The sequence below is a fragment of the Canis lupus genome, chromosome 28, assembly GCF_003254725.2.
Source record: "Canis lupus dingo isolate Sandy chromosome 28, ASM325472v2, whole genome shotgun sequence".
Taxonomy (NCBI): Eukaryota; Metazoa; Chordata; class Mammalia; order Carnivora; family Canidae; genus Canis; species Canis lupus.
Window position 1 is genome coordinate 33,476,323 of NC_064270.1, and position 20,442 is coordinate 33,496,764.

At 43.8% G+C, this 20,442-nt stretch overlaps 1 protein-coding gene across 1 annotated transcript in view; it reads right to left on the reverse strand.

The window, feature by feature from the left end:
• Nucleotides 1-20,442, reverse strand: part of CPXM2 (carboxypeptidase X, M14 family member 2) — a 127,943-nt gene that overhangs the window by 69,092 nt on the left and 38,409 nt on the right. Inside the window, exon 4 of the mRNA XM_049103208.1 lies at nucleotides 6,492-6,631. Coding sequence (XP_048959165.1) covers nucleotides 6,492-6,631 — 140 coding nt within the window. The remainder of the gene's footprint in view (nucleotides 1-6,491; nucleotides 6,632-20,442) is intronic.

The window sequence follows — 20,442 nt, forward strand, 5'->3', positions numbered from 1 at the left end:
AAACCCTCTGCATTTCGTGCCAAACTCAGCAATTCAAAGACTGTCTGTTTTCAAAGAAGTTAGAAAGGAGTTTGGAAGCTTGTCTTCCCAGCCCCCCCGCAGGTGGCAAACATCTCGTGTGGTCAGCAAGTGAGGAGACGCAGCATCACGCGTCCTGGAAACACACACACACACACACACACACACACACACACACACACACACTCAGCAGGAGATGAGGGATGAGGTGCCAGCCAGCCTCCCTTCGGGCTCTGCTCCAGGGGCCTCCGGGCGCCCCTTCCCTCTGCACCCCGGTGGGCTGCCGCCATGCATTCTGGGAGGTGGCAGGGGAAGGGGGGGTGAGAGAGCCATGAAGGCAGGGAACCAGATGACTTGGAGAGGAAGGGGGACCCTGGGGGAGCCCCTCCCATGGGGGAGCCAGAGGCCCAGAACCCTGGGCCTGGCAGGTGCACCCCCGTGTCTGGATGGATGAACACCCTCCAGCGGCGTCTCTGTTCACCTCTGCATCTTCTTACCTGCATTTCACTCCTCACCAGACCCCACCGTCGCCTCAGCTGTCCCCCCACCTCTCCTGAGCTAGGGTCCAGCATGTCCTGGGGATGCTCCCGACAGGGACAGCCCCGAGGACCAACCCCGCAGCCTCAAGGTTTGCAGCCGTCTGCTCCTGTCTGCCCCTCCGCGCACCACCCGGAGCCCTGGAGCCCAGGCCATCACCTCTACTGGCTCTGTGGAGTCTTCAGATGACCAGGCCAGGCTATGTCACATCCTCTGCCCCCTCCCTCCACCCATGGCTCCTGGAACTCGCCCTTTACTTCCAGGCCATCAGCCCTCCTGCCTGGGATTCCTCCCCCCGCCAGCCCTGGAGCTGAACCTCACACCCTTCCTTCCGAATGCGCTCTGGGTCCTACCAGGTCCCAAAATGTCCTTGTCCTTGGACACCCCCCACTCCCTACCCGCCCCCCCACCCGCCCCAGCAGCACCGCCACCGACTCTACCACCCCCTGGTGGAGAAAGTGCCAGCAACACCAAGAGGGACTGTTAAATTCTGTAAGGTCTGGACACCAGTTGAGAGCTCACAGCTCTCCCCGTCCTTCCTCTTTTCCTCTTTGCCAGAAGCATCCAGCCCCTAAACCTGCAGAGGACCCCGCCTCCTGCGTCAGTGAGAGACACCCTCCGAGGCGCAGGCTATGGATGCACCACAGCGTTTCTCCCCCACCCTCGGTATCTCAAGGCACAAGGGGACCCTCCTCTTTGCAGGACGAGCTCCTTCCCCGGGGGGTCAATCCCACTCCTCACTGCCAGCCCCAGGTCCCTCAGTGATCAGCCCCGTCGGCCACCAGCCCCTCCTGTCTCCAGGGCAGAAGTGGGGGACACGGCCTCTCCTTGGGGCACCGCATCTGCTTACTCCTCCACCATCAGAATTGGGTATGGGGAGACCCACACCCAGAACCTGTGCTCTCCACGGACAAACGGGAAGCCAGCTCTGCAGGCCGGGCTGTGTCTCCCCACCCCTTGGTGTCCTGGGTCACAAGCCTGGCTCTACCGCCAGCGCCCTGCTCATCTGGCTCTAATTAGACCAGCTGCTTTTTAAAAATTCAGCCAACCAGCCAAACCCTCCCAGGCCTCGCCTTCCCAGCTCACAGTCAAACAGCTACCTGACTTTAAGGACGTGTCGTTTACAGTCCCTGGAGAGGACAAGAATTGTGTTGTTTATGAAACAATTAAAATTTAAAACACTGGGTTATCTTTAATCGCCTGTATTTTGCCCACATCATCACAGCATCTATTCACCTCCAGCAGAATAATTAACTTTTCAATCATTGCACTGGTTATAACGGTAACACCCATATGTCTAATATACTTTCTGAAATTAGGGAAATTAAAAATTGGCTTTTATGAGTATACTAACGTTTCACTAAATTGCTGTGCAGTGTGGAAGGATAATTTCTGGTGAAAATATAAATTATTCAGTATCATGAAAATAATTATACTTTATGACTTTCAAATGGAAAAAAATGATTAAAACTCAAATTATAGTTGTTCATCAACCGGATTAGGAACTAGTCGCAGACCTTGGCTAGGCCGTGGTGACCCGGCCATATCCCCTTTCACAGCTACATCCCAGAATCTGCTACCAGCGCTCCTATCCCCATCCCTCGTCAATGGTACTTGGAGGTACTTTGCAGTATCTCCAAGGCTAGTGGGTCTGTTAACACACTGGCTTCTTCCACCAGACTGAAAGCTCCCTTTCAGGCAGTCACCCCTTGCCCACCCTGGCATCCCTAGTGCGTAGTACAGAGAGCTCGATAACAGATGGATGAATCCATAAACACATAAAAAGAATGTCAGGAACGAGATTATGGATGTTCACTTGAAAATAACAACTGTGGGAGTCCTGCAGATGAGAAGCATGAATAGTATTCCTAAGTAGATGCCTACCGTAACTCCAAGGTGCCCCTGTATTCTAACAACCAGACAGAGGCCTTTATAAACAGCAAGATCCATCTGGCCCCAGCCTCAAGGGGCCGGCAACCCCTTGCCCTTCCATGTCTAAACCATTCCCAGCCGAAATGCAACACTCTGAGATTAAGGTATGTATGTTCTGCATCTTTAACTAGAAGAATCAAGCTTTGATTCCAACTCTGCCTTTGTTTGTCTTGGTTTGAATTCCACAGTTTTCCCTTCACCCGGCAAGATTCAGCAGGTGGCCACGGGCCCTTGGAAGAGCTGGCGGGGCTGTAATGTGCACAGAGGGCCCGCGGGCTGTTCAGCACGCTTGCTACCAGAGCTACTTGGATGAAGGCATCCTCCAGGGCTGCTCCATGGAGGGGAGGGGGGTGCCCCAGGCAGGCAAAGCTCCTCCCTCTGCCCCCTGGTTCCCAGAGCAGCCTCACCTCCCCGTACTCTCCAAAGGTTTCTATAGCTAAAAATACAGCCTCACAGCCACTGTTCTAAACAAACCCCAAGAGGTACAGAGGGAAGAAATGAACTTTTACTGAGCCCTTACTATGTGCTGGGTGATTTTAAAACACAGTAACAATTCATTTGACTTGCACCGCATCTTTACCAGATAGAGAATGGTTATCTTCTTTCAGGCAGCAAACTGAGGTTCCGAGAAGGGCGGACGTGACTCCAAAGCCGCTCTGTTGTACGTGCCATCCACCTCTAGAAATCGTCACTCCTCAATCGGCCACGTCCCCTCTCCTCTCCCGACTCCCGTCCCCAGCTAGCTCTCAGGCACTGACACTCTCGGATTAATGAACTCATTACTGCTTCGTGTGCATGATCCTTTGTCAATGTGTTACTTTCTTTTTTTTTTAATTTTTAAAAAATTTTTATTTATTTATGATAGTCACAGAGAGAGAGAGAGAGGCAGAGACACAGGCAGAGGGAGAAGCAGGCTCCATGCACCGGGAGCCCGACGTGGGATTTGATCCCGGGTCTCCAGGATTGCGCCCTGGGCCAAAGGCAGGTGCCAAACCGCTGCGCCACCCAGGGATCCCCAATGTGTTACTTTCTAACAATATTCGTTCATTAAAAAATCATTACTTGAGCACCTAAGAGATGCCTGGTACTGGGCAAGATGACCAGGCATTGCCTCTACCGTCCCAGACCAGTAGGGAGAAATACACAAGCTGGTAAATAGGAATATAAAAAAAGGGACCACAGATGCCTGTCCTGGGAACAAGGTGGGGACACAGGTCCTGGGGAGAGGGAAAAGACACCTGCTGCCTTCTTCACGGTTAGGAACCATTTGATGATTTCTACGGCTGCCATGTTTTTCTGGTCATACTGGGACAGATCCCAGTGCTTCCAGTATTATTCACGCCTCTGGGAAAAAAAGTATTATTCACGCCTCATGCCAAACTGCACCTTTGTCCTATTTCCTCTTCAGTCTTATTCCAGGAGGTAAGATGAACTGAAACTCATCAAATTTCTTTCCATTGTCCTAGAAGAATAATTTGACTTGAAATACATTTAGACATTAAAAAAAAAAAAAAAACCCAACACCTGACTCTTAAAAGCAATTCTATGCTTTCCCTGTCTTCCCTCTAAGATGTTCCTGTCCTAGGCTAAGTCAAAGAAAGATACTGTTCTACTGCAATTTCTTGTTCACCCAAAATGCTCTTGTGTTCTAGACGAAATGGAATGTGAGTGTTATTGCTACCCTGCTCGGTCTTTCTAATCCAATAATAACTTGACTACTGGCTCTCTAATGACAGTGGTTAGGCGGGTTAATACCCAAGCATCAAGGTAAAATCCCTTCCCTCATCCCTGTGGATAATCTCAGATCACTGCTTCTGTCCAAGTTTCTTTCCATTCCCTTTAAGCAATTCAACATTTTCTTCCCCCAAATTCTTGCCTTTCAGAATCTAAACCATGAAAACAATTGTCATGGTAATAAGCTGATTAGAGCATAATGCACACCACAGAGCAAAAATCATCATTATGAGCACATACATAGGCGCTGCTAAAAAGCGAAGTGACAAAAAATGAGCCATACAAAACAGCACAAATACATAACAGAATGCTGTCAAAATGCACGAATTATCCCAGCTCCAGAAATGTATTTGAGGGACATAATTCAAAGGAAGAAAAAAGTATGAAAACGCTTTCTTGCAAAATGATATGTGATACCAGAAAACTGAGAAGGTGGCAGGGCCATGGCCGGGTAGATTACAAACTATTAAAAATGATCATTATGAAGTCTGAGTAACAGCATGAAAAATGCTTTGATACGTTTTTAAGTTAAAATAACATAATTGCATATGTAATAGGATTATAAATATGTCCAAAAAAAAAAACTATGTTTGTCTAAGGACAGTGGAATCATGGGTAATGTTTTTAAATGTTGCTGGATATTATAATATCATCTTTACAATACAAAAGCTCAGAGGAAAATAGATGATGATGTGTCACTGCCTGACAATTGTCACTATGTAAGAAAGTCCCCTTTACAGTGACAATGACAGGCAGTTAAATGAGAGCACAGATGTCGTCTCCCTTCTTTTATCCTGGTTTATTTATTAATGTTAACCTTTCCAGGAATTAAAAATTAATCTAATCAACAAATTACAGACAGATTTTACATGACTGCTGAGGGGTAATTAGCAAATACTGAAATGAAATTCGAGAGGGTGGCACAGACAGGGAAGGTGAAGCGGGCAGGGCAGGGGGGTTCTTAGCTAACTGGGCCAGCATCCTAATGTCAGCACGTGAGGCATGAGTGCCCTTGGCTTCTCAGTTGCAATCAGATATTAGAACTTGAAAATTCTCTCTTAAATTCAGAAAGCATCCAAGGTCTCATGGACCCTTCTAGGCTTTCCCAGCCCTCAGTGTCGCGTGCCTGCTATTCACAGGGCAACCCCACAGATGCAGCCCTGCTTTGGTCTCTACAACCAGCCCTGGGTTGAAGCGGGGAAGTTGTTTGGGTTTTTCTGTTGCATTGTTGTAGCACATAGATTCTTTTCATTATTGTAGTAAAAATACATGACATAAAATGTATCATGCCAACCAATGTTTAAGTGTACAATTCAATGGCATTCGGTGCAGTCACATCTTTGTGCAACCACCACCTCCGTCCACCTCCAGAATTTTTCATCACTGCAAACTGAAACTCAGCGCCCATTAAACAATAACTCCTCTTCCCCTCCTCCTGCCCCAGGCCCTGGAGGCCAACATTGTACTTTCTGCTCTGTGGATGTGACTCAAGGAACCTCACAGAAGTGGACTCACACAATGTTTGTCCTTCTGTGACTGCTTTATTCCCTTTGGCATAATGTCCTCAAAGCTCATCTATGGCATGGCAGCCAGGTGTCAGAGTGTCCTCTTCTTTTAAGGCTTAGTGATATTCCATCCTATGTGTGTACCACAGCATAGAGTACCTACCTCTCCTTGGGATGACTATCAGGTCATCTTGTTATTGATCCAACCCTAGGCACCCAAGCTCAATTCTGAGAAATGGGCTCCATCTCGTTCTCCGGCCTCACAGAGGCTCATCCTTCACTTCTACTACTTCTCTAGTAGTCCTTGACTTGAGAACCTTTCTAGGCTTCCAATCCTTCTCAGATTCTAAAGGATTCATACCAGCTTACTCCAGAGCAGTAGCTTGGACCTGTTACCTATTGCTCACTGTTTGTTCAGAGTCCCCACCTCGGGCTGTGTTCAATCTACCAACTGGGGTACAAGTAACTCATCACAGATCCAAAATGGCAGCCACCTGCCTAAACTGCACTATTTTAATGACACCTTTGTCTATTCAGCCCAACCTGCCAGGTGGGTCCTTCTCTCTGTTCTTGTGCAGGGAATAACATCATTTCAAGAGATGCTGGTGTCTACGGCAAGCTCAGCATCCTGTCCACATTCCAATTTTCTTCCTTTCTATTGCTTTTCACCAGATACTTCTCTGCATCTTCCTTGTCTCTGTCCAAACCTTAAACATTAGACCCAAGGCATGGACTCTAGAGAAGCCCAGGTCCACCCACACTTACAGCCAAAGTGAGTTCCTTCCTTGAGTGATGACACCAGTGAATTTGGTCAGACGTCTAGCATCCACTTCAATCCACTGATGGAGGTCATTCCTTCCTGCACACCACGCCCCATCGTAAAAATCATTTTCATTAATACCTGCCTGGAAAGAAAAAGAGATGTTCTTCAGAAAGACCCAGAATCATGAATATTTTCATGAGATTTGTAGGAGTAGGGGGTGGGGGGTGGATAGAAGAAAATGAGTAGGGGACAAAGAAAGAAAAATCACTATGCCCTGAACACTCCTTATTCTAAATCATAAAATGCAGTGGCTTATTATTAACAAGTTGGAAATATTTCAATATGAGATGTCCTCTTCTTGCCCAGCATGGAAGACGAAATTTAATGAGCTCCCCTATTACTCATGCATCCAACAGGCACAGATCGTCTCCAACATACCCGCCTACACACACCAGGTGCCGGGGATACAAAGGTGAATCGTTCTCTCCCAGAACCTCACCATCCAGGCACAAAGAAAGACACAAAAACAGATGAATTAGAAATACAATGGGGCATGTGTTATTTCGGGAACAGGAGCAAACCATTAGAGGAGCATCTCGGGATAATGGCTAACTTGGTCTGGGGGAGACCAGGATGGAAGTGCTATCTGAGCTGGGTGCTGAAGGATAAATTTATCTAGTGAATATTTATTTACTGACATTTAAATCACTTGATGTGTTGAGTTTTAGCTACTACTGCTACTAAAGATTCTTTTAATATGAATTTACATGGTATGTGATGTTTCTGCTCTGGAATGTTCCCTCTATTATCACCATTTCAAGAGAGAATTCCCTGATACAAAAAAGAAAAGAAGGAAGAGGAGGAGGAGGAAGAAAAAGATCATTTGAACTTCACATAAGTGAAGCTTCCTAAGTTACTAAGGCTCTTTCTACATGAACCCCATGGCTTTTCCCATAGCTATTTCACAAATACATAATCAGAAAAAAAGTCTAAGTGATATCTTAGTGAAAGACAGGCCATCCCATCATTCCTACTTCTGAGCACCTTTCAGCTCAAATTCTGGGGCAGCCTGACTTCTAATGGGCAACAGTGATGTGAAACTCCTAGTCTAGCTACAGCACAGAAACAACATGGCCAAGAGTTCCTTTAGTGGAGCCCCACCGCCTCTGCATCAGCTAACATCAGCCTTGTGTCAGGACCAAACCACAGCACATCCATTCCCATCCCCTCCTGAAACAATCCTAAAAGAGCTCTGAGGGCAAATGTCAGGATACTAACAAATCATGGCCTCCTGAAAGCACTACCATCTCAAATGAAGGTGACCAGAAACACCCATTAGTCAACATTCTCCAGAAACTCAAGCTCTCAATTAACCAGCACCTCCAGGTCTGATGGTATACAGGGCATCTGTGATAAGGGCCTGGAGGTGCTACAAGGTTCTGCCTTCTAGAACCATCAAAGAAAGGCTAAATCTTGCAAGTATGTGTTACCAGTACTTACCCGGCCTTTGGTGGGTTTTGTGAAAGTGAGGGTGACTCTCTGACATGCAAGCTCTCATTTCCCAAAGCTGCCAGCCAACAAGGAGACCACTGCCCCAGCCTGGAGGCTATAAGGGCACAATCCCTGCATGTCTTCACCAGGGGCAGCTATCCTCCCAACGACAAGTGCTGGTTAAGAGCATATGCTCTGAACTCCTCCTGCCTCAGTGTGAATCCCAATCCTGTCACTTCCATCCTGTACAAACTCAAGCAATTTGCCTAAAGGCTCTGTGCCTCAGTTTCCCCATATGCCAAAACAGGGGCAAGGATCATTTCTCCCTTAGGGTACCAATAGTGCTTTCAACAGGACCTGGCATGCTGTTTAGACTCAAAAAAAAAAAAGTGAGCACTTAATAAAGGTGAGTTACAAGTATATTCAAAACAATGACTATCTGGCAAATTATGGAAATATGGGTGCTTGGTGAATTACCTCACATTCTCCAAAATTATAAGGAATTATGGTACTATTCTGGGCACTTGCTGCCACATTTTCAACAACTTCAAATATCCAGAATAGAGTTACAAAATCTGAATAAAGAGGAGACTTACCATCTAAAGGTTCCAACAGGAATCCATGTCACCCCCCAGGGGATAGTTGCAATGTCTACACACATTTTTAGCTGTCACAACTGGAAGAAGTGTGTGCTATTGGCAACCCACGGGCAGAGCTCAGGGATGCTGCTAACCATTCTACAATGCACAGGCCAGCCCTGCACTAAAAGGAAGTGCTTCCTCCAAAATTTGAGCCATGCCAAGACCGAGAAGAATATGTGGTTGTGAGCTGAGATGACAAGAACAGAACTGCCACAGAGCCTGGGATTTTTCACAAGAGAATCATGGAGATTTGGAGGAGCTATCCTCGTGCTACTTGACCAAAGTCTATTTGACTAAGACTTGGAATTAAATTTTAGGCTCCTGGTTTTGTCAGCCTACATATTTTGCTTTGGCCACCAATCTCAGTTCTTCTTGAGACCAGATATTCAATTAAATGTAGTAAGGTATCAGGGGACAGTATGGCCCTTTCCGAAGCTGACTCACAGGGAAGGGACAGCCACCTCTGCAAAATCAATTATAAATTTATAAAGTCAGCGCCTGGAAGGATTCAGTGAAAGAGGAGGGGCAGGCCTCAGAGGTGTCACCAAATTTCAGCACAGTGCAATACATGGCATCAGTACGACGACTAAGAAAACAAGAGGAGGGTACACTCATCCCTTTCGGTTCAAAAATGCAGGAAGGACTTCATAAATTTTGGAGAAATATCTTTTTTTTTAAGATTTTATTTATTTATTCATGAGAGAAACAGAGAGAGAGAGAGAGAGGCAGAGACACAGGCAGAGGGAGAAGCAGGTTCCCCGTAGGAAGTCCAACGTGGGACACGATCCTGGGTCCCCAGTATCATGCCCTGGGCCGAAGGTGGTGCTAAACCACTGAGCCACCTGGACTGCCCAATTTTGGAGAAATTTCCATCAGAAGTTGTTGGAATAAAAAGTGGGATCCCTTAGAGTATAAGCTAGTCTTGAAAACATCACTAAGATGGAATGATAATTTGTATTACAGGGCTCAATAAATTAAGAATTAATGTAATTTTCTCTAGGCAATTAAGTCATGCTCATCATTTCTTTACCTTAAAAAAAAAAAAAAAACTCACCAGTGCATCTAACAGACTAAATTTTGCTTACGGTAAATGTGGAAATTATTAAATCTATAACAAAGAGAAAACCTGATACTATCCATTTAAGATCAGATGGGATTTTTCTGGGGCACCTGGATGGCTCAGTTAGTTAAACATTTGACTCTTGATTTTGGTTCAGGTTATGATCTTTGGGGTTGTGAGACTGAACCCCAAGTCAGGCTCTATGCTGAATGTGAAGCTTGCTTAAGATTCTGTCCATCTGCCCCTCTTTTCAATCTCTCTCTCTCTCTCTCTCTCTAAAACAAAACAAAACCAAAAACAAACAAGATTTTTCTGTTTTGAGATGATAGAGTAAATGTTGATTTTTCTGTGCTCTTTTCTCAAAAATTCCCCCCAAAGAAAACAAGATGAAGAAACACAACCTTGATCTCTAACAAAACTAGAAGATATTTATAATTGCCAAATTATAATAAATTAAGACAGAAATCAGATGGAGGAATTCCAAATGGCTCAGCAAGAGGAGATGTGAGCTTATGAGGGAAACACCAGTGAGAAACAAGCCACCCAGGGCTTTAAAAAGCTCAGAAACTAGACTCTTAGGTAGCTTGAAAGGCAGGGTAGGGCTGAAAATAGGGAACTGATTCAAAATATGCATTAAAGAAATAGATTCTCACATTCCCTTCCCCATATTATAGAAGACCTGAAATTTTTCTCTTAAAAAAAAACCCAAACATTCCTAGAGGCTCTGGATATGGGGACTCCAGACATAGGGGAGCAGACATAGGGGAGCATATGATAGATAAAAAAGGGGAACTCAGTCAGTAGATAGCAGAGTCAAGAGTGAGACGCCCCAGCTCCCCTCCTCCTTCCAGCTCCAACCAGGCTTTCAACAAACAGAAATTAAATAAACTAAAAATATAATGGGAAACAGAAGAAAATCTCAAAGAAATTATAATGACTATTCTCTGAAACAGAAGATCTTGCTTGCATACAACAAAAGAAGGATATTCTTAGAAAGGAAAAAGCATCGTTCTTACAATGTGAAAATACCAGTAACAATGGGCAATAAAAGAAAAATAAGAGCAGAGGAAGAAATTACCAAAAAAAAAAAAAATACTGTAAGTGAATAATGTCCCAGATCTGTAAGGTTTAAGTCTCCAAAGCATTAAGAATCTAGTATGATGAATAAGACCCACATCCAGCTGTATCTCTGTAAAACTTCAAAACATCACAAATGAAAAGAAGATTCTAAAAGCCTCCAAAGAGAAAACAAATATATAAAACAAAGCCAAAGGAATCAGAATGGTCCCAGAATTCTTAGTAGCAACATCTGAAGCTCAAAGAATGGAGGGATAATGACTTCAAAATTCTGAAGTTCATGAATTCAAAATTTCACTCATGAATTTAAAATTTCACTCATGAATTTTATACTCGGCCAAACTGTCCTTTGTGATGGTAAAATAAAGACATTTTCGGATTCACAGAACCTCAAAAAATTTCTCATGTACCAATTCCATAAAACTGTAAAATGAATGTGCTCCACAAAAATGAGGCAGAAAACCAAAAAGAAGATATGAGTTCCAGAAATCAAGGGTGCCAACATAGGAGAGATTCCCAGAATGAGGGAGGAGATATTCCCAGGAAAGCAGCTGTAGAAAGATCCAGAAATCAAGCCATTCACAACACAAAAGGTCAAGGGCTCCTTGAAGGAATGTCTTACAGAAACATAAAAAACAACTGTGAGGCTAATAAAATCATTGAACAGGTTTGACCTTATAGAAAATTATATTAAAGGGTATTTTACAGACCCAGACCTATTGCAGGGCATGGGAGATGTTTTTAAAAAATATAAGCAGATCTAGGAAAACAAAAAGTTGTCGAGAAAGTACATATCTCTTGGCTCAAAACTACTTGTTGGCTTAGGCAGTAAGGACTATTTACACAGTCATAATATTGAAAACCTTTAATGTGGTTTTACCCAAAATTTGAGATATAATTTTACTGGAAGGATTAAAAAGGTTAAGGTAAAGGGATCACAAAAACAAGCTGAAATTTTCATCCTCTATAATACAGATTCAGAATAAAAAGTCAAAAATGTACAAACCAATACGTATCAATATGTGCATGCTATTTAGTAATAAATATATGGGGCACCTGGGTGGCTCAGTCAGTTAAGCATCCAACTCTTCTTGGTTTCGGCTCAGGTCATAATCTCAGAGTCATAATAAGACTGAGCCCCATACGTTGGGCTCTGTGCTGGGCATGGAGCCTGCTTAAGATTCTCTCCCTTCCACTCTCTCTGTCCCTACACTTCCACCTTAAAAAAGATAAATAGAAATAAATACTTAAATTCCCAAAGAAACAATTAAAAGGAGTTTGGAGTAGTCACCTCATTCACAGCACATGATGGCTTCAGGGGGTCAGTGGGTGTGGGGTGTATTGGCAAGGCACCTTTGTTTTTTATTTTTTCCAATTTTATTGAGGGATAATTGACAAATAAAATTATATATAGTCTATTACATAAATATATCAGACATGAATATCTGCTATATTTAAAGTATACAATGTACATATACGTTGTGGAATGATTACCAAGATCAAGATCATTAACACATCCATCACCTCCCAGTTAACTTTTTGCGTGCTGAGAATGTTTAAGATGGTCCCTCAGCAACCTTCAAGTGTATGGTACCATATTATTAACACAGTCCTCCCGCTTGCACTAGAGGCACTAGATGCACTAGATGTGCACTGTCCTCTGAACTTATTCCCCTTACAACTGAAAGTTAGTACCCTTTGTCCTACAACTCCCCACCTCTCTTCTCCCAGCCCCTGGCAACCACCATCCTCTTGTTTGTTTGTTTGCTTTTAAATAATCCTTTAACACTTTGATTTCTCAAACTACTTGCTGACAAAACTGATCGATATTGATTTTAATTTTAAAAAGCAAAGGGATGCAGAGCATTTTCTCATGTGCATGTTGGCCATGTCTATGTCTTCCTCTGTGAGATTTCTGTTCATGTCTTTTGCCCATTTCATGATTGGATTGTTTGTTTCTTTGGTGTTGAGTTTAATAAGTTCTTTATAGATCTTGGAAACTAGCCCTTTATCTGATATGTCATTTGCAAATATCTTCTCCCATCAGGGAAATACAAATCAAAATCACAATGAGATACCACCTCACACCAGTGAGAATGGGGAAAATTAACAAGGCAGGAAACAACAAATGTTGGAGAGGATGTGGAGAAAAGGGAACCCTCATACACTGTTGGTGGGAATGTGAACTGGTGCAGCCACTCTGGAAAACTGTGTGGAGGTTCCTCAAACAGTTAAAAATATACCTGCCCTACGACCCAGCAATTGCACTGTTGGGGATTTACCCCAAAGATACAAATGCAATGAAACGCCGGGACACCTGCACCCCGATGTTTATAGCAGCAATGGCCACGATAGCCAAACTGTGGAAGGAGCCTCGGTGTCCAACGAAAGATGAATGGATAAAAAAGATGTGGTTTATGTATACAATGGAATATTACTCAGCTATTAGAAATGACAAATACCCACCATTTGCTTCAACGTGGATGGAACTGGAGGGTATTATGCTGAGTGAAGTAAGCCAGTCGGAGAAGGACAAACATTATATGTTCTCATTCATTTGGGGAATATAAATAATAGTGAAAGGGAATATAAGGGAAGGGGGAAGAAATGTGTGGGAAATATCAGAAAGGGAGACAGAACGTAAAGACTGCTAACTCTGGGAAACGAACTAGGGGTGGTAGAAGGGGAGGAGGGCGGGGGGTGGGAGTGAATGGGTGACGGGCACTGGGGGTTATTCTGTATGTTAGTAAATTGAACACCAATAAAAAATAAATTAAAATAAATAAATAAAATAAAATAAAAAGCAAAGGGAAAGGCAGCATGGATATAGAAGTCAACTGGTATAAAGCCTGTTTTGTTTACTCTTCCACTTTCCAGGTGTCTATAGAACTGCTATTACATGCTAGACATCATAAAAAGTTTTCTGCCTCATGGTATGTATAGAAAACAATGAATCTCAAAATTGCTATGCTGTTGTAAATTCACCGATCTGCACTGTAATTCATAATCACGGGCTGCCTCTCTACAGAAACATCTGGAATGAATTAAAAAGTTATATACAAGTGAATATAACTATTTAGCAATTCCAGGATAATTGACTTACAGCTGCCACTGTGCAGACACAGCCCAGGACTATTTGGACAAAAATAGAATAATGTGATAGTTATTTTAAGAGATCTTTGAGAAAAATCTTAGACACAGTGGCTAAAACTTTACATGTTAGCAAAAGTTACCACCATGGGGGGGGGGGGTGTTACCTAAAAATGTTAGCTGTGACATGTGATTAATATAGTTAATCTCCCATACAAGGGCCATCATCTGGTCTGAATATCTCCTTTGGCAAATTTCTATGATAGACCTTTGATAAATCCATAGAACGGCCCAGGTACAAATCAGCTGATCCTTCAAATCAGCAGAACATCTTCTCCCAGTTCAGACCTCACCATCAGTAAAGCTGGTTGCGAAGAAATATTCACTGTTTTTTGAAGTGGTTTTTTTTTTTAAAGATTTTTAAAGATTTATTTATTCATGAGAAACAGAGAGACAGAGAGATAGAGACACAGGCAGAGGGAGAAGCAGGCTCCATGCAGGAAGCCTGACTTGAGACTCAATTCCAGGTCCAGGATCATGCCCTGGGCTGAAGGCGGTGCTAAGCCATTCAGCTACCCAGGCTGCCCTGGAGTGATTTTTAAAACCCAAAATCAACATCTTAAAGAGTTCCTTGCACTGGCCAATGAAAACAATAAATATCTAGAGCTTGAAATTTAAAACATTTTAAAATAGAAATTTATAAAATATACCATACACCACTGTTTAATTGTTTAAAGAAAAAAAACACAGGGAAAGGAATATTCTAATTGAAAAAGAGGGTAAAGGACTTTTCACATCAACATTCTAATTCAATTCTACTAAAACCTAGCAAACATTTTGGTCCTAGAATCGCCTATCAGTGGAGTAACCAATTTAATTCTCCCAACAATTATGTATTCACCTGTCATGATCCACACAAAGACAGAGATGTGTTCCTACACTCTGGGGAGGCAGCACAGCCCAGGACAGCCTCTGGGGTCCTTGCTGGGCTAAGCTCAAGTCCTAGCTACAGCTCATTATCTGGATGCCCCCATTAGGTCCATAAAATAGGGACAGAAATAGAATCTGAGTACACGGAGGAGTTTACAAGTCCCACGGAAGGGCTGTCCAGGGCACAGTCCACCCTCAGTAGAGGGAGCCATGGGGGTACAAGCATGGTTCACTTTGTTTCAAGTTCCTATCTGTGGAGATTTGTGGTTGAATTTGCTTTATGATGCAACCTACGTTTTCTTCTATTAATAAGTGAGTGGTCAATTTAGCCCATTGACAAATGTTCTTTGTTATCATGAGTTGTCAGCTTTTCTTAGACATTGTATTTTTACTGCTTCTTTTGTTTGTGCTTCCTCGTTGACTCTTGAGCTGTTTTCTTTGTTCAACATCTACGCCTCCTCTGAAATAATTTTTTTTTTGGAACTATATAAGTGATTTTTGCTTTTGCTATGTACTTTCTTTTGGGGGTTGTTTTTTATTTTTGTGGTTGTTGCTTCAGGTTTTTATTTAAATTCCAATTAGTTAACATACAGTGTAATATTAGTTGCACATGTAGAACTTAGTGACTCAACACTTCCCTACATCCCCTGGTGCTCATCACAAGTGCCCTCCTTAATCCCCATTGCCCATTTCATCCACCGCCCCCCCACCACTCCCCTCCAGCAACCCTCAATTTGCTCTCTCTAGCTAAGAGTCTGCTTCCCGGTTTGCCTCTCTCTCTTTTCTTCCCCCTTATGTTCATCGGTTTCATTTCTTATCCTCTAAAAATTTTAAAGGTGTGTCTTTGTTTCAGTGGTTAATTTAATAACTACATAACTTACATAAATTACATAAATGCCTTCATGTAATATGCTTAATTCTATATTTTCTTAGAAAGTCCCTGTTCACTTGATGGGATGAGCACTGGGTGTTATTCTGTATGTTGGTAAATTGAACACCAATAAAAATTATTTTATTAAAAAAAAAAGGCCCTGTTGACTCCCTACCATAGGCAGTGATAAATTCATTTCTACCTCCTGTTGTACCCCTTTCTTCTCCTTCATCAACTAATTTCATTCCTCATATTCTTAACATTCACTTTTAAAGTTTAAACCAACTTTACCTCCTTTCTATGATTTATCAGCTTTTTAATAAAGTTTTATTGAATTAAAAAAATGTATCTATGTAGAAGGATGGATATTAACCAGACTTACTGTGGTGATCATTTCACTATATATACAAATACTGATTTATTACGTTTATTGAAACTTACTTTATTGCAATATTCACTTTGTTGAGATGGTCTAGAACCAAACCCACAATATCTCTGAGGTATGCCTATACTGGAATTAAAATTATTAAGAACCAAAGAAAAGGCAATTCTGAAATACAACAGTAAAGCAGGAGAATAGATACATGATTTTATTATTTTAAGTTTCAATAAAAATTGAAATAAAAATTTTAAAAATGAAATATATACAAAAAAGTGCACAAAGCCTAAGTGTGAAGTTCAATAAATTTTACTGCACACTCACTCAAGTGTCCACACCCAGATCAAGATATAGAACAGGACCAGCTTGCCACAACCTCCCTTTTACCACCTCCCACTATTACCTGCCCCTCAAAGATAACCTCTACTCTGACCTCCATTTCCCTAGATTGGTTTTTCTGTTTTTAAATTCTATGTAAATGAAACTTACCCTAACTACTCCCTAGCGTCTGGCTTCTTTTGCTCAATGTTATATCTGTGAGATCAATCTGTATTATCACAGGTAGCAATAATTTACTCCTTTTCATTGGTGTAGAGTATTCCATCGTTCCATCATGTGACTTACTCATTGTATGCTGATGGACATGTGGCTTATTACCATTTTGGATTGTCATGAATAGTGATGCCATGAACCTACCTGTCCCTGCCTATCATGCACATATGATTGCATTTCTTTTAGGCATAGGAGTTGAATTTGTTAGATGAACAGGTATGAGAATATTGAGCTTCAGTAGACATTTAGTAGACATTCCAAAAACATTTCCAAAGCTGTACTATTTTACATTTTCACCACCGTATAAAAGTTTCTATTGTTCCACTTCTTCACCCACACTTGGTACAATCCTTTTTCCTTAAAGTCATTCTGGTGTCTATATGTCATATCTCACTGTGGTTTTAATTTGTATTTCCTTAATGACCAATGATAGAGAATACCTTGTCTTACATTCATTGGCCACAATATTGCTCTGTAACCAAAGCTCAGCTCCAACCACACTGTCTTAGTTTTAGCCCCTCAAATATGTCATGTTTCCTACAACCACAGGGCCTTTGTACTACCATTCCCTTCGACCTGGAAGGTGATGCAGGGGCATGCGGGAGGCTGCCACGTGACCCTGGACATGGAGACTCGAGTGGTGCAGCACTCAGCCCAGGGACACCACGGGATGCTCGGGCCACCAGAAGCTGGAAGGAGCGAACAAGGAGCCTTGCCTAGTTCCCCGAGGCTGGGGAGGGAGAGCAGCCCTGCTCACACCTTAATTTCAGACTTCCAGCCTCCAGAATTGTGTCAAGCTGCCCAGTTTGTGATACTTCTACGGTTATCCAAGGAGATGAATACATGGTGGTGCTTCCTTCTGAGCACTCATCCTAGGCTCTAGTCGTGCTTTCACTGGTAATTTATCTTTTTAATAGTTTCACTTCCCCATTAGATTATCAGAGGTATAGGCCAAAAAAGCACTGGAGGTATCCCTGACTCCTCTTTTGATCTCTCACACCCCTCATCCAGACATCATCCAGCCTCCTGAGAAAATCTTACTTTCAAAATATCCAAAATATAACCACCTTTCACCACCTCCACCACTCTTGTCACAGCCAGAGCCAGTGCTATCTCTCATCCCGGATGCCAAGGTCACGCCCCAACAGGCCTCCCTGCCTCCATGCTGCTCCCCTAAGTCAACACAGGTCGGTCCTTCCTACCTATAAATCACAGCACAGCATTTCTGTGCCCAAAAACTTGCCAGGGCTCCCCCAACTAACTTAAGAACAAAAGCCAATGGCAAAGTCCGCCCAGTGTTCATTCTGGGCCTGCGCCTCCTTCCTTGCATGCTCATTGTGCCCCAGCCACACCAGCCTGCTGCTGCTCCTTGGTAGGGCCATGCATGCAGTCACCACAGGACCTTTGCTCAAGCCATTACCACTGCCGGGAGTGCTTCTCCCACAGCTACCTGACTCCCTGATGATCACCTTTAGGCCAACTCAGCCCCAGTACCACCTCTTCAATGAAGCCTGCCTTGTTTACCTTTAACAACAGCCTGCCCCCTCCCCAGAGCCAGCCCTCCTGACTCCCGCTGCCAACTCTAAGTTTGTTATGCTCTCTCTCCCTGCCACTCCCCTCTGACACTAGAGAAGTTCTACTTTATTACATTCCTTGCTTTTATGTGCCTCCCCCACTGGAATGGAAGCTTTCAGACGGCAAAGACGTCTGTCCGTCTGGTCTCTGAAGCATCCTGATCACCTAGACAGGGCCCAGGACACAGCACGTCCTCCCCAAACATTTGCTAAAATATAAGGACAATTTCTATTCTTGCTCTTTACTGTTTCCCCAGAACTAGAGGTAGGTTTGTGTTTATGGAATCAATGAATCGACCAACCAGCCAGTCAATCAAAGCATCTGCTCTGATCTCCTTTTTTTCTCTTCTCTTCTCCCTGTCTCTTCCTCCATCCCCTCCTCACACAGGCTTCTCCACCTGTGCCATCTGTCGTGACCACAGAAACCCTGGTGCAGGATGACTGGCATACCTGACTCCCACCCGTCCACGTCCAGGAGAGAGCCAGGCTGGCCTGTGCGTGGCTGGGCAGACCACCCAGAGGGCCCGTCCCACAAGTCATTATCCGAGGAGGCACCATTCGGTTGTGCCAGCTGGATGGACGTGAGGTCCATGCCTGCGACTCCCGGGGCCCCTCAGGCTTCTCTGGGCCCGGCCAGGGGGGAGCCTGGAAGGTACTGGGGGATGCTCGGGCCAGCGGTCAGGGAGATGAGTCACAGGATGGGACGCTGGCCGAGGCCACAGGCTGGAGAACACACCGAACCTTCTCGTGGGTACCGGAGATAACAAAGAGCTAAAATACAGCCAGAAACCTTGAATTTGACTCTCAGCTTGGCACTTAGTAGCTGTGGGGTTGGGACAGGTCACAAAACCTCTGACTTCAATTTCCGTATCTCCAAAATAGAGTTTCCCTCTGAGTATATTGAAGATGAAATGAAATATTAATTTAATGAGATTTAATAAAAAAAAATAGTCAAGAAAATTCCCATAGCAAGTAACAGAATCCGCATTTGAACCAGAAAGCCCTGTGGTTTCTTAATAATCTGTGGTTCACAGGCCAGGGAGCCCCAAAGGGCCCCTTCCTTTTGTTTCTCTGGTCTTCTACTCTTTGCCCTTTTCCTGCTCATGTGTTTACGGTGCAAGCTTCTGGAGAATAAGAACAGCGCATTACCATCATTCTGGTAAATTCTCCTTTTAAATTTTCCAAGAGACTCATGATTTAGAATATTTGGTCCTGTTATTCCCATAAAAATCCAAACATCCAAAATTCCAGCACTTTGGCATCCAAATGCTGTCTCCCAGACTGCTTCTTAAAGCCAGATAGAGCACAAAATCCCTTTATCGGAGCAAGCAGGACATTCCTTGGTTTGGAAGCAATCCCCACTGTGATTATTTCTGCCTCTGCAGCACTTAGCACATTTATAGCCCCCACTGAGGACCTGCAGAGCTACAGCAGGGTTTTGTGCAGCCAGAAACAGATCGGAGGCTGAGCACCCAGAGAAGCAGGAAGATCTGATGGAACAGACAGGCTGTGAGGTCAGAGGACTCTGGGTGCAGATGATTCCTCTGATAAATAGAAGCAGGGCAGGCTCGAGGTGACACCTGAGAAAACAGTGCTGACCCCAGGCCGTCCCCACGATTGGGCAAGGTGGGGCACCAGGTGTTTCAAGGCCAAAGGAGACAGGGGGACAGATGATGGGATGTGCCGTTGCACATCAACCTGGACATCAGGATAAACCTGGTTGGATGTTTTATAACCAACTTCATGCCCTCCTAGGGGGTGCATGTGAATTCAGCCACAGGCATCGGCCATCTTCCAGGCTTACACCTCATTTCAGGTAAAAAGATTATCAGAACATTGGAACTGGATCCTAATATCGGCATCCAGGTGCTCCAGAGAATTGCATTAATGGAATGACTCAGAAGAGCTGTGGTTGATTTTAGTGGCACTGAGAAATGGCTTGGACAGATGCTCTTAGCTTAACCAGACATTTCCTCATGAGAGAGGTACCAGAGGCGAACTCCTCTCAGAGGTCAAACTCAAGTGAGACAAGACATGGGCCACAGAATGCCACGTGACGATGGGCAGGCGCCACAAAGACATCTGGAGGTGTTAACGCAATGCGCCAAGTGTTTTCTCGTGACCTCAAAATGTCAACTCTTTCTTCAAAACTCTGATCTGAGTACCAACTGTCTCACATTCCCGGCTCCAGGCAGGAATCGTGGTGGTATCCTGAGTTCCAGCCATGCTCTTCTGATCATGTCAGGTTCCTACTTAGCTCAGCTTTAGAATCTTAAGAATGAAATCAA